At 39.2% G+C, this 14,738-nt stretch overlaps 1 protein-coding gene across 1 annotated transcript; it reads right to left on the bottom strand.

Moving 5' to 3' along the window:
- Positions 1-2,933: 2,933 nt before the first annotated feature.
- LOC119746299 (activator of 90 kDa heat shock protein ATPase homolog 1-like) lies at positions 2,934-14,738 on the bottom strand. Its single transcript, XM_038223164.1, has 10 exons — positions 14,457-14,738; positions 11,569-11,648; positions 10,458-10,568; positions 9,396-9,481; positions 8,330-8,450; positions 7,544-7,626; positions 5,483-5,638; positions 4,723-4,824; positions 4,026-4,080; positions 2,934-3,210 (listed from the first exon to the last, which is right to left on the bottom strand). The coding sequence occupies exons 1-10, from the start codon at positions 14,534-14,536 to the stop codon at positions 3,038-3,040; spliced, it is 1,047 nt and encodes a 348-aa protein (XP_038079092.1). The 5' UTR covers positions 14,537-14,738; the 3' UTR covers positions 2,934-3,037.

Genomic DNA, 14,738 nt, shown 5'->3' with positions numbered 1-14,738 from the left:
TCGACCAATTGAAGTTGTGCCTACATCCGGATCGTCTATTTTATTGTAATTCGTCGTAGCATGGTTCCTGATTATTCTGTGTCGGGATGCCACTTGTTCAACGATAATCACACGACTTCTCGGTCTTGTGACCTGAGCATGACTTTTGTGCTCGATGCCAGTGCAAGCAAATCGAGGGTCGAGCTGAGGCCGGCTTAAAATTCAACATCATAGAGGTCTAGAGGTGCCATTTTCAGCAAATGGAATGCAAATCTCTTTGTGGTGTGTTCTCAACACCCTGTTTGACTAAACAGTGTCATATTCTGGAGGGGGAGGGGTAAACTTGTGAAGCGCTTCCGAGACATTTGGTATAAACCGCTATACATATATGTATAAGCACCACATTATTTTCATTATTGACTCCGGTGCATTCTTCTTTTAAGATGTTACGAGTCCTTTGCATTTCAGATGAAAATCCTCGTAGGACGAATGTGCCGAAGAAATTGAACACATCAAATAAAAAAGTACATGTACAGTAACACACACCACTGTCGTTTCCTGTTTGTTTCTTTTCCTCACGTTTGTCAAATTTTTTATTTCCAAAAAAATATTGAACAGTTAAAAAAAATCCCATAAAACTAGAAACTGACACAGATTCCATTCTCGGTATACAGTATATATGAGCCTCTGTTCGTGAATCGCTGATTTTCCAGGAATTAATGCGTTATATTAAAAATTAAAGTAAAAAGAATCTGCAACTGAAAAAAAATGCACTCAATTTTATTTAATTATAAACACTGCAGACATCAAGTGTGTGTATTGAGCAACATATCCCGCTAGTATCTTTTACATTTTTTTTCTCATAAAGATCATTCTTGCATAAGGTGGCATGATTAACAGAGCCTTTAACATGTTCACGATGTTTAATCAGTTTTACTCCTATTCAAATTGCTCTATAACGGTGCTCGACCAGCTTCGCCTGACTTTTACTGTACAATTTAAGAAATATAATAATCCGCAAAATGTGCAATGTAGTATTGACACAGTGTTATCTATAAATCTTAATACTTTTGCCTTTGTTTAATTTTTAAAAATCTAAAAAAAATCTTCCTGTAATCGCTATAAATCCCTCGTAGATATGGGGAAACCCCCAATTCTTCTGTGACCACGCGATGGGTTGAGGAACATCACAGGATAAGGATAGTGTTACAGTAACTGATAAAAAGTTCACCGATGTAAAAAATGATATATGGTCAGGAGATACAAGTGTAAGGATGGTCAATATAACGTGCAAGTCTCGCTGGTCCACGTTCACTTATTCTGTGAACGTCTTGGTACCAAACACTGACGAGTGTAGTCACAGACTCCCGCGTTTGAATTTACCCAATTCGGGCGATTCACAATGCAGTGCGTCACCAAGAGTTTGCCTTGAAGAGTCCATTTTTCAAGTTCACAGTCGACAAAACATGGCCCATTTGAACGAGTGTCAGTAGACAATTTGAGCTAATTTGTTATAGATTGGGGCATAGCATTCTGCTGCCTTAATACACAAAACACCATATTGATAAAAAGAAAAGGGCACACAGATACTCGAATCATACGCTTACGAAACTACTGACCGGAAAAACTAACAATTTCAAATGTCCTGCGCTGCGAATTTGTCGACTATCTCTCAGAATGCACTAGGAAAAATGAACTCTCTGTGGCAAACTCTTGGTGGCGCACTGCATTGTGAATCGCCCGAATTGTCATTTGCGTGATCGATGGAACGGAAGTTGAGGTCAACAATTTTGATTTTACAATAGGCATCAATTCACAATATTTTCAATATGTTGAAAATAAGATTGGAAACTTTTCATGGCGGTAGTGTAAACGAGTGAGGCTTTGCGATAACACCATGTGGAAGAATCTCCTTTGAGGTGTGTAGTTCTGAAAAAGAAAAGAACCGGTTGATTGTGAACTCAACGTTTCGATCAGTATGCTCTGATCATCTTCGTAGCCCTCCTGAAGACGATCAGAGCATACTGATCCGAACGTTGACTTCACAACCAACCGGTTCTTTTCAGAACCACACACCTCAAACAAGATTTGTCCACATGGTGTTACCACAAACCCTCACTCGTTTAAATGTTGTAAATTGTAATGCTTTCTTTTCGTTGTGTCCACATTTTTTTTCCAGCTGTAAACGGTTTCTCTCTAAGTTCAAACAATACCTGAGAACTAGCAAACATTCACAGCAATATGTCGACAGTGAGGACATATTTTGTACAAATAAATATTCATGATTTTGACATGATCGTCTGCCACAATCACGAGCCAATTTCACGGCGCCGCTAAGCACAAAAATTGCTCAGCACTAAAAAAGTCTGGCTTAAAGAGGTTGTGGAATGCTCGAAGACATTTCCGTCATTTTTGGGGTATATGTAGCCTAAGGTGTGATAAAATAGAAACGACTATTGTTTCTGTCATGAAATGAGTACAAAGGGTACTTTTGAGAGCTATTTTTCAGGTCCTGTTTCGACCCGAACGTGCAATTTGTGTAAAAGTCGTCGTTGGGGGCAGCAAACAAAACACAGTAAATCGTGACGTAATAAACAGCACTCGTTTATGCTACTCTGCATCGGGAGTCCTGTTTATTACGTCACGATTTACCGTGTTTTGTTTGCTGCCCGCAACGACGACTTTTACACAAATTGCACGTTCGGGTCGAAACAGGCATGACAAGACTGGAAAAACAGCTCTCAAAAGTACCTTTTGTGACAGAAACAATAGTCGTTTTTATTTCATCACACCTTAGGCTACATATACCCGAAAAATGACAGAAATGTCTTCGAGCATTCCACAACCTCTTTAATATAAAAGCAGTGTACCAGCCAAAACTCCATGTGAAGTATATTGCTCTTGATTAGTATTCAGCTGTTGTTTGCTTAGCATGATAATCACATGAGTTTTGGCTGGTAACCTGCTTTTATAAGCCAGACTTTTTTTTTTGTGCAAAGCACATTTTTGTGCTTAGCAGCGCCGCGAAATTGGGCCCAGATCCCGGTTGTAACGAACATCAAAAGAGATGAGCCCAATAGCCAAACGTGGCCATGATGGCCTGCCAGTAGTAGTTTTTCCAGCCGGCTTTCGTCCTGTCATAGTCAGCTACGGGGATGCCCGTCTGGTTCAGGGTCAGTTTGGTGCAATCGCTCTTCTGGGTCAACTTGATGGTGACCGTTGAGAAGTGGGCTGTGACCAAGAACAAAAGACACTCGTTACTTTTCCTAAAATACAGTGCGAGTCAGAATGATCTGGTACCAAATTTAAGAAAATATTTAAAATATGTAGCAATTATCAAAACAAGTGCAAATGAGATATGTTATAGGCTGGTATTTTGGACATATTTGGTGAAAGTTTCCTGTATACCCATGGTCCCATTTTGAAGAAAAGCGCTAGCGAGGAACACACGCTAAAAAACACACTGACCACGGTTCAACAAATTTCTTGAAATCGCGTACTGATGTGAAGCAGTGTAATACGCAAAAAAACCTAGTCATGGTGACTGACTCACTTGAAGTTATTGACACATTTAAAAAAGGCAAAACCAATTTCAAATGCAGACTGGAAAATGAGCCACTTCAATGAAAATGGCATAACCCCTCACCACAGCCACTAATTTGAAAAATTCAAAATTCCTGTGGAAGACAAGGTAATAACCATTCATATGAAACTCTCAGTTTTTTCCTCAATATTCTCTTATTTGCTACCAAAAATTGGTGAACTTTGGTCAAGATCATTCTGACTCATCCTGTTTACTGTGAAAGTTTTAGACCGTAATTATTTTCCAGTAAAGGCGACACTTTCTGCATGATTTATAGAGGTATACCTATCAGTGTTCAAATATTACACGGTTTGAGGGTGGATAGTCGATATTAGTGCCCTGAGGGGTTGAAAGTTGACAAACTAGTTTTTAAGGCGAAGATGTAGACTGGGTGGTGAGAGAGCCCTATTTACCTCTATTTCTCAGTTAATCTTAGAATTTATTTCTAAATTTCAATACGTACCTTCTGGCCAGGTTTTGAATCTCCAACGCTGTACAATTTTATGAGAAGCACGATCCTGGTGGTAAATTATAATAAAATTAAAAAAATAAAACAAGTGGTCTGCAGACCGCACGTGTCGCCTTTTTGTGTGGTTGATCCCTATATGTTTTGTGTTCTTAAAAAAAGTGAAATTTTGTGCATTTTTAAACAACCTCAAATGACCCCTAGGTGACCTTTGACCTCTGATTTTGGAAGACTTGTGATGAACTCCCACCCAAGGATCACTCCATCCAAGTTGAAATCCATCAAATTCTGACGCAAATTACAACAATGACCTCTAATGACCCCTACATGACCTTAGACCTCAGTAATCCGATGAAGATTTGTGTCTTCCCACCCAAGAGTCACTGCATCCAAGTTTCATCAAAATCCATGAAGGCATGTAGAAGTTATACATTATTTGCAAAACGTAACCTACAGGTCTACGAGTCTACAGTCATACAGAATTTAGGAAAGGTTAGTGTCTCCCAAAACTTTGTTTAGGCGACACAAAAACTGAAGTGCAATGTGTACCTGAACATTTCTCGGCTAATTAATAAAAAAAAGTTGCCTATGGATCTGTATGCATGAATGTGAGATACGACCTAATTAAACAAGAAAACAAATAAATAGCAATTAATTGAAAATATTTGTAAGCCAACAAAATGGGTTGACTCACCAATGATATAAACTCTCCAGTCACGTTGCCACCAAACAGGCTGAACTTGCCGCCGTTTTCCACTTCCATAACTGCTTGGGATTGGGTGAATGCCGAAACTCTCTGCAGACATAAAACACAATAAATACAATAACAAGATCACACTGGGGCAATGAAATTCCATGCACCAATATTCTCCCGCCCCCCCAACAGTACAAAAGTGACAGCGAAGATGGACACGTCCACATGTATCCTGAACTGCATGTTAGTGCTGTGTGAAATTTAATGAATTTGACTTCTGACTTTCTTTTTTAAAATTTGGTCTAGGAGTATCCTGCGGTTTTAGACAACTCGGCTCCCCGCATTGTATTTGATATAGCACCGTGCTACAGCTGCCCCTAAAAGTACAGAAGTGGCATGGCAACTTTCTAAATGCTGAATATGAAACAAATATTGAGTGGCTCAGAGTGGAATATAATCGCAAGGTTAAATCTGGACTTTTCCATTTCACGAGGTGAAGCTGAGTGAAATGGAAAAAGTCCAGATTTTACCGAGAAAGATTTTTTCGGTGTTGTAAAGCTAATGAACTATACTTGTCAAATATGTATCATATTTGCAATGTATTTTTTTTAAAGCTGTGAAAAAGAGGACGCTGGGAGGGGTTTTCTTTTTTTGGGGGGGGGGGGACATCCTATATTTAGAAGGGATTCTTTGCTTATGATAAGCAGAGCCAAGCAAACGGGCCCTGATCTTCCATCCACGCTAGGCATCCTTCTCTCACCTGGGGGTCTGTGAGTGCCAGATACAACTCCTCAGCCGCGCACTTGAATTCCTCGGTTGCCGTCAGATTCTGCGTGTCTATCTTGTCTCCAATCTGCGTGTTCTTCATGTTTTCTTGGTTGACCTGGTGTTGTTGCTGGATGGTAGACGGGGAAGCCTAAAAGAGACGATTAAAAACGCATGTATCACCGAATCAAAACAGTTTCAGCGAGATGCAAATCTCGTTATGAAGCATCGTTTTATTTTTCTCCTGTCCAACCATGTCTCTGTGGATATTTATAAATGGTAGCGGTAGGTAGGAAGCACAGCAAACAGCCCGTCAACTTGGCAGACTTTGCTTAACCCCTTAAGGACGGGGTGTAATGGGGACATTCCTCCACACATAGAGCAAGTGGCCCGCATGACTGCACAGCCTTTGTGTGGTAGCGGGACTGCACAAAAGCAGCAGCTGTGGAACTACCCACTAGCCTTGTGCCATGGCATACCACAGCTGGCAACTGCATTCCAATGAGGATTAGCGGCCGCGGCCATGACCGCTTCCCGTACGCATGGGGTTAAAACAGTGACGGATCGATAGCAATCTCCACCCACACACAGAATTCAGGGTAGCACAACGTCTCTGCAAACCTCGATCATGAGTTTAATTGTTTGAACTATATTGTTCTACTTTTTAACCCTAGCCTTCCCAAATCCTCCAGAATCCTCTTTGTATGAGTGGAGAATTTCGAAGGATTGTGGCAAATATGTGTCAGTCGATTTTAGAGCATGCACTGTGTCGAGGTCTTGTGTGAAGGCTGTACCATGCATTGTTTATGCTTAGCCGTGCATACATTTAGGATTATAACACCTCACCCACAGAATCTGTGTCTTGATTGGCCAAGGGCGAGTCACATGGTACTTTCTATTTTTGCTATCTTTCAGTGCACGGCCAAAAGTACTATACCCATAGCAAACAAAGTACTATACGCACTGTGTGCAAATTGCATAGGGGTGTGCGCGTTGCGCGTATTGTTTCCAAGCGCGAGCGCTACAGAGCTGGGTTCAAACATTTTGTGAAGGGGTAGTTAGAAAAAGTGCAAGTTAATTTTCAACTAATTTGGTATTTAAATAGAAGTCAGTTGTTATTGTATTTAGATTAAATTAATCAGTTATCACGTAAAATCAAGCAGAATCTATGGGAGAGGTGTTATAAAACAAATATTCACTGCTTGATCTCGTGGTGTAGTAAAACTATCCTCCCTCGGTGATCCATGGAGCACTCTATTTTCCCGAGACGAATGCTTCATGGATCACCTCAGGAGTCTAGTTTTACTACACCACACGAAGCAGTCAATATTTGTATACTAGTTGATACTTGAAATCATCCACACTGCTTCTGTATATCATCGGCACTGCCTCAACGTATTAACAGTGATTGTTGAAGGGTTTTGAAAGATTATGGCAGTTGTTGACCCTTCAATGAATCAATTCAATAATGGATGACTTTGGAGGACAAAGGCTGTATGCAATTGTTACATGGAGGTAGTTGGAGGATTTTGCAGGATTGAGGCTGTGTGCTATTTTTCCATGAGGCCAATTGGAGGATTTTGCAGGACTGAGGTTGCATCCTAGCAAAATGCCTAGGGGGTTACGGTTAATGATCTTTCCAACTACTATCATATGGTGGGGCACACTTTTCAGGATCCAAAAGAGAGGAGTCCTCATATGAAAGGGATTCTTTAACTCTCCCTCTCTGGCTGGCAATTTCAACAAGGCCAGCCCAGCAGTCAAACTAAATCAAGTGACTGTTTTTAACAGTCGAGTGCTCCCTGCCTTCATAAAGCAGGATTGACTGGCTGTGATTGTTATGAAACCTGATATAGCCATGCTTTGACTGCAGGAGATTGATTAGCCAGCTGTTCCTACCAGTCACCTGCTAAATTGTCTGTTGATGGAATTTGACTGTCACAGTGCCTACAAGAAATTATGATCTGACTGTTGTAAAAGGCATGGCAGGGAACAGGATTGAATTTTTGACTGTCTGTGACTGATCAAACAAAAGGAGGATTAATGTAAAAAATACCTTTGGAGGTGTTGGCTTAGACACGGCCGGTTGTGGTTCTTTCTGTGTGTCTACTGACGGCAGTATCATTCCTTTACTCATATCTTTGAAAGAGAAAACAAAAACAAAAAAAAACACCAGACTAATTTAATTAAATTGATTGTTATAAGAAGAATTTGATCTCTGAAAAGAATATTCTTGTTCCAAGTGCTTAAAGGGAGTGTACATCATTGGCTTTTGCTGTAATTTTCAGAAATGAACTATATTTGAGGGGTTAGTATAATAGATCAAATATTGTTACACCGATATTTGATGTTTTGGGTTCGAAAATGCCGGAAAAACCAAGAAAAACAAAAATGTTCAAGTAGTCTGGTTCCCTGACCCCACTAAAGATGAAATTGATCTTGTTATAAATGCCGGAAAATTGTAAGGTAAGGGAACCAGTCTAGCTGGCCTGCACCCGTTCATGAACATGTAACCAATAGCAAAAAAAATGGACTGAAAAAAAAAATTGGTTAATTTGGAGCAGTAGATGAAAAATAGTTAGGCTTTTCCAACTGTCATTTACCAACATCCTAGTAAGGTATTTCATAAACATTTGGTAGTTTTGTTCTTCGATGTTTGCCAATGTTGTATATTCCCTTAAACAAGGTTGACCAACTTTTGTAATTGCATGATAAATGACTGAAATTCATCTCGGACGAATTTGAATATTAGAATTGGTGAATTGGAGTGAAAAACGTTGTTTTAAAATAGCTGGGAAAGCATATAATAAATTGCTCTCCACCAATTCTCTGTAAACCTTACCCTCTTTGAGAAAGGTGATATATTTGCCGAGCTGTTCTCGGATGACGGTGGTGCCTTTGCTGCGCATTATTTCCTTCAATATTCTGGACTCCTCTGTATTTTTCTTGGTCGTAATGGTAATCTGTTTACAAACAACATGAATATAATTGATTGAAAGATATACAAATATTCATCATACAGAAATTTAGTTTCAGTGTAACTGGGAACAGCTCGTTTGGAGAATCGAGAACGTGTTGAAAAAAATGTCCCCTAGTGAGTGCTCAGGATACAATGACATGTTGGGACGTATTTCCAATGACATGTCCACCTGAGATTACCATGTGACAACAAAGATGGCGGTGTCTGTGGAACGGTGCACGACAAAGGGATGCCGTTGTCAAAAGTTCATTTTGATTAGCTTGTCACTAGACTTGTGAATGACATGTGATCAACATGTGATCCACATGTGATCAACATGTGATCGACATGTGAATGACTTATTCATAAGATGGAAGTTTGCGTCGGGGTGATGTAAAGCAAAATAGGTTTAGCCGTTCACCGACACATAAACACTGTACACTCAGTGTGTTACCTCCCAAGTGAAAGTTGGAAAAAAATCACTCGGGTGGGACTCGAAACCACAACCTCCTGCTTTCTAGTGCAGACGTCTTACCACTCGACCACCGAGCTAACGAATCAGTTGGCTGGTTCGAATCTGATGTACATAGCAGTGGGTACCCCATTTAATTATTCGTAATATGGAATTTTGCGTCGGGGTGATGTTAATCAAATTAGGTGTTTCCCTTCAGCGACGTATAAACACTGTATTCTCAGTGTGTTACCTCCCGAGTGAAAGTTAGAAAAAAAATGTGAATGACTTGTAAATGACTTGTGAATGACTTGTGAATGACTTGTGAATGACTTGTAAAAGACTTGTGATTGACATGTGATCGACATGTGATCGTCATGTGATCGGCCTGTGATTGACTTGTGATTAGTGCCCTCATCACATCCCTGTAAGTGACACACTGAACTTAGAACTGGAAAGAGTAATCCTAGAATTAAGAGGGGGAAATGTTGAACTTACGTCTATTTGATCCAAATCATTCTCGTCGCTGAGGTTGGGGATTTCTACATGTCCCTTTAGTTTGGTACTGCAGTCTTTGAGGTTACCTTAACAGATGACCCAAAAAACATGAATTAGAGACAACTATTCAATTTTATTGTCACTTTCATTTTCCATTTCCATACACCATGCACACTGTACTAAACTCTGTTGTACTTAAGAAGCAAAGCCTCATTAATGAGAATTAATTTCATTGACGTTCTTTGTGCTTCAAGCTGAATTCCATGTGCTCTTTTAACAAATTTGATTTTGTTCTTTAAAAAAAACATTCAACTTCAACAACTTGTATGTTTTATTTAAACAAAAACCCTCCTTTTTCCTTTTTAGGACGTCTGCAGTCCTCTGAAAAAAGGGTTTTTGTTTTGGGCACAAACAGATCCGCTTTGCAAGCAGACTGGGTCTCGGTCCGTACATTATCGGCACTGATTGCGTGGCGGGAACCAGCCTACCCCGCAAGAACGAACTTATTGTCCGACGGTCAATAATCCAAAATTGTTAAGTAACAATTCAATAACTGAACACTGGCCTTTTTTTCCGATCGATGCCTTATTCAAGAGTGACTAACTTTTGTATTGCTAGAAAAGTAGCAATTTAAATCAATCTATTTGTTTGGGATGAATCTCAAAAATAGCATAAGGAATACAACTTTAAACTGTTAACCAGTTTAGGCCGGGTTTATTTTGACAGTGACCTGACCCAGGCGCGTGAATATTTTTCAAGAGATCGTTGCCAGACGGGTTCAGGCCAAAATCTGCGGGTAGCACACCCTGATGTTTCCGGCCTCGCTCGCTGCGAGCGGGTCGCAGACAGATATTTCTGGGCTCGCTCGATGCGTGTTTATCCATCATCCGTTCCAAATACTGCAAAACCTTTGCGTGTATACACATCATCCGACGCGAACTGATTAAAGGAATCGAGCTGGCCCACTCTAACATCGTGCATGTAGTAACAAAACTCTTTGAAATCTTCTGGTCAAGTTTAAAAGGTTGTGGGAGGGTAAGGATTAGTGTCACATCGACAAACCTTGCCATTCTAGTTTGATGTTCCATTCATAGAAGAAGATGAGTTTGGCTTTCCTGTTGCTGGCTGATGCTTCACCCTCAATACTTGTCATCTCAATAACCTCGCATTCACCTGAGAACAGACACGAACAATAATGAGCCACTGACACATTTTCCTGAATTTCTTTTCAATGTATAAGGTAAAGTGTAATAGAGAGATAACAAATTCCTCTTTCTTTCTTGTTTCACCCTCCTACTGTTTGATCAGTCACAGACAGTCAAACGGTTCTCCCACTTCCCCCGCCATGTATTTGTATGCAGGCTAGTAAAAAACCAGAGTGCTGAAAAATATGCAAAACCAAATCACTCTTAAGCCAACTCACTCTTCAGCCAACAAAATTCTCCAAAAGTTTAATTGGGCAAAGAAAAGGTCCTTATTTCACCAACCAAGTTTGAAGACTCAATTCAATTTCTAAAGGAGACTTTTCTTCACTATTTGACACATTGCAGGGAAGTCAAGTGATATCAAACTGAGACTAAAGACTAGACTGGTACATGTCCAACCATGGTCCAACTGTTTGAAAAGACTGACCTCTTCATATATTGTCATTAGTCTGGTGACTGACTATGGAGAAATGTGTAGAAATAGAGACTAGTACCACACATGCCAGATGCTTCTTTTGGCACAGTTCAATGATGCAGTACTGAAGGGATGTTGGACTGGTTGTTTCAGGTGCCAGTCTATTTCTTGTATTGCACGTTTTCAATACCTTAAGTTTTGGAACTCTCATATCATACACAGTATTGAGAGTCCCAAATTTTCAGACTAGTAAAAAACAGTCAGATCACGTTTGTGTAAACACTGTCACTAGTCAAATTTTATCAACAGACAAAAGAGACAATTTGTAGGTACAGCTGGCATATCAATCAACTCAAGTCAAAGCATGGACACGTATCAGATTTACAAGGGAATTCTTTACAGCTAAAAACAGTCGCCTGATTGATTTTGACTGCTGTGATGGCGTAGCTGAATTTGTCAGCAGAGAGAAAGAATAATTTATTTTCTCTGAATACCATCTCTTCATATTATGACAATGTTGAAATATGATTATTTAATGAAACAATGAACCAACCTTTATCGTCTTGGATTTTCAGACCAACCAATAATTCTTTCAGGTGCTCTTTCGATGAACAGGATGCATCTCGCTCCGTCCTGAAGAGAAACACCATGCAGAGAATGAATTAGAAGTAGTGTATGTATTAAGTTTACAACCTCCAATTGTCAATTGCAGTATAGTGTTACACTTGTTAATCTGCACTAGCAGTTAGGCCAAACAAAAAAATAGTTCTGCTTCCGGTTCCCCACCTACCCTATTTTGACAGCCCCTACCCTAATATTTTTATGGGAAAAATGATAAAAAATTGCGCAAGGCACGGAGACACTTTCGGAATGAAAGCCGCACTGATTTGGTCAAGAGAATTAAAGCGCCCTCAGTTGACGGCAAACGGTGAGAGACGGCCGAGTGCGAGACTCCAATGATCCTGGTGAACGAAATTCTGAAATTTCACCTTTTTGTTTGTCATTTGAGGGATTTCAACCCACCCTGGAGGTGCAAATCCACATCAAGATAAAACTTGCGAAATATTGAGGCCGAACATTTCGCGACAGGAGAGTTTGGAGGTCGGGAAAAATTGAGAATTTTCGGCAAAAGCAACTTCAGTTGGTCTTTCTGTAAGGTTGGTAAAAAAACCTTACAATTCTGTACATCCTGAACACACATGAAAGCAAATATAGATTTCTAGGTAAGTACCCAACCTGCATGCGAAATTATGAACGGCGGATCGATTTCGCTAGGTTCAAAATGATACAAGCATGACATGAATCAATATATATTGAATCGGGATCGATTCAACCCTTACTTGTAATGTTAGCGATATGAACGTGAGTATGTCAAGAAGTATTGGGCATAGGTCTTGGGGTACAAGAGTATGAGTATGTTTTGACATACCTAATTTATTTTGAAGAATCCTTTTTATATTTTTGCATTGTACCATGAGGTGGAATAAAGTAAAGTAAAGAATAAAGTAAAGTAAAGAATAAAGTAAAGAATAAAGTAAAGAATATACTGCGGTCGCTCCAAAACTCATAGGCCAACATGCTGGCAGGTTTATTGAATAATATTTGTGGAGTATACATTATGTTCGCGTTGATACTTTGAAACTGATCAAACGGTATCAGGTCAACTCGGACCCAAACAAAGTCGGACCCATGCCAAGTCGGACCCATGCCAACTCGGACCCACGCCAACTCGGACCCACTTCCAACTCGGACCCACCACCAACTCGGACCCACGACCAACTCGGACCTACTACCAACTCGGACCCAAGCACGACCAACTCGGACCCAACAATGACTCAATCATTTTAGTTTCAGAGATTATAGTTATAGGTGATCTTAATGTTAGTGCTTATAAAGTGAAGATATTCTGTAATTACATTGGGCAGAATGGGGCTTCTAGTTTTGTTGTTTTCTTGTATTGCCGCTGTGTGGAGCGCTATTTTATGATGCGTACAGTAAATACTGTTGCTAAACGCTTATCGTTCTGAACGCCATGAAACTAAACGTGCTTAGCTGTTTGAAACCGTGACCTGTGAAGCTAAACCAAGAGGTATTAATAGCGTATAGTATAGGTTAGGCATATCGTATCATTTCCTATGTCATTTGTACAACTTGATATATACGTGCTTTTTTCAAAATCTCGATTTTCTTTTCAAAACGAAATTCAAAGGATTATAATTTTCAGTAAAAAATAAATTACTTGTTTGTTTTTGCAGGCCTTTGTTGTGTAACAAGTGGTTTTAAGTGGCACATTTTGTTTCAGTGAGGAAGTTATTAATTTGAAATAACTATTTAGGCCTTTCATTTCATGTAATTGTTTTTTTTTTTAATTCACATGCTGGCTTTGAATTTTGTGGGATTTTTTTATGAATCTGTTTAACTTTTAATAATTTTTTGATTTAACTTTTTTGTTTAATATGAAACCTTCGTTTTTCTTGCAGTGTATGCAATGGTGTTTATGTGGGTTTTTTTAAATAGAGATTAGAATAGACTTCGTTTTTATATCTTATTTATTTTATTTAGTGACTTATGTTTACTTATATTTATTGAGTTAATAATGTTATGTTTGAAAGTGTTTATGTTTTAATGCCATACTTTCCAATTTTATTTTTCTATGAAGATCTGTTCTTAATTTGTATACTTGTTACGTTGAAGTTTGGATTAAAAATGAAATAAATTTCTGTTAAATTTAGCAAGATGGTGTGAACGATGTCAATTAATATGTTTTAATGAAAATAAACAATTGGTTAAACTTTTAAAGCGCAATATGTTTTAATGGAAAACAAATGAAAATAATAAATAATTAATTACACTTCAAGTTAAAGTGCATTTCAAAATAGCATTTTAATGCGCTTAAAAATGTTATACTGCTGCAATACAGATATGAGATAATTTACCTTACAATTACAATGAAAATTTATACTAAACAGCATCACTGTAATAACAGATGAGAAGTGGACAAACTTTTTGAAATGAATGATTGAAAACGATTTCGAATGATTGAAAACGATGGGTCCGAGCTGGTCATGCATGGGTCCGAGTTGGTAGTGGGTCCGAGTTGGTCGTGGGTCCGAGTTGGTAGTGGGTCCGAGTTGGCATGGGTCCGAGTTGGCTTGGGTCCGAGTTGGTTTGGGTCCGAGTTGGATCGAAACCGATCAAACGCCATTGATTTTGTTGTATACTATAATTCTCTTTTCAGACATGTCAGAGATTACAAAACATGAGATTTCTTTCTTTAAAAAATGAGATTCGCTGGACTCCCTATCAAATGTTGTTTTTGTTACACCGGACATGCTGGAAGTTGTTCAATTTGTTGAATACAACAATGGTTGTCAAAGTCTGAACGTTGTTTTACTTTGTTTTACCAGCATGACCAGACTGCGTCTAGTCACAGTGACTCACCAATGCCAGTTGTTAACATTTGTAGCGTCCGATCTCTCTTCAACAATCCACCGAGGGTCACCTTGTCCCCACTTGGCCATCGTGTACACTTAAAAAAACTTACAGACTTACTTCGGAATAAGAAACGGCAACTGACCACACTGACCACCCACTCAATATAATAATGTACGCGGTCGGAAATAAGAAATTTCTCGAAATGACAAAAATACATGCAGTAAATGCCAAGTCTGGCTCCTGATACAAAGCACGTGTTCAGCCGTTTAAACAGCAAACAATTACAGC

The sequence above is a fragment of the Patiria miniata genome, unplaced genomic scaffold (genome assembly GCF_015706575.1).
Source record: "Patiria miniata isolate m_02_andy unplaced genomic scaffold, ASM1570657v1 HiC_scaffold_7, whole genome shotgun sequence".
Taxonomy (NCBI): Eukaryota; Metazoa; Echinodermata; class Asteroidea; order Valvatida; family Asterinidae; genus Patiria; species Patiria miniata.
Note: the sequence above shows the minus strand (reverse complement) of the source record. Positions and strands in the feature narration are given on the sequence as shown.

Coding starts and splice junctions, on each gene's coding strand:
- LOC119746299 (XM_038223164.1), bottom strand. CDS start 14,536: ATGGCCAAGTGGGGACAAGGTGACCCTCGGTGGATTGTTGAAGAGAGA. Junction 4,825..5,482: donor TGGCACTCACAGACCCCCAG/GTGAGAGAAGGA, acceptor TTATGTCTGCAG/AGAGTTTCGGCATTCACCCA. Junction 3,211..4,025: donor ATTCAAAACCTGGCCAGAAG/GTACGTATTGAA, acceptor TCTTGGTCACAG/CCCACTTCTCAACGGTCACC.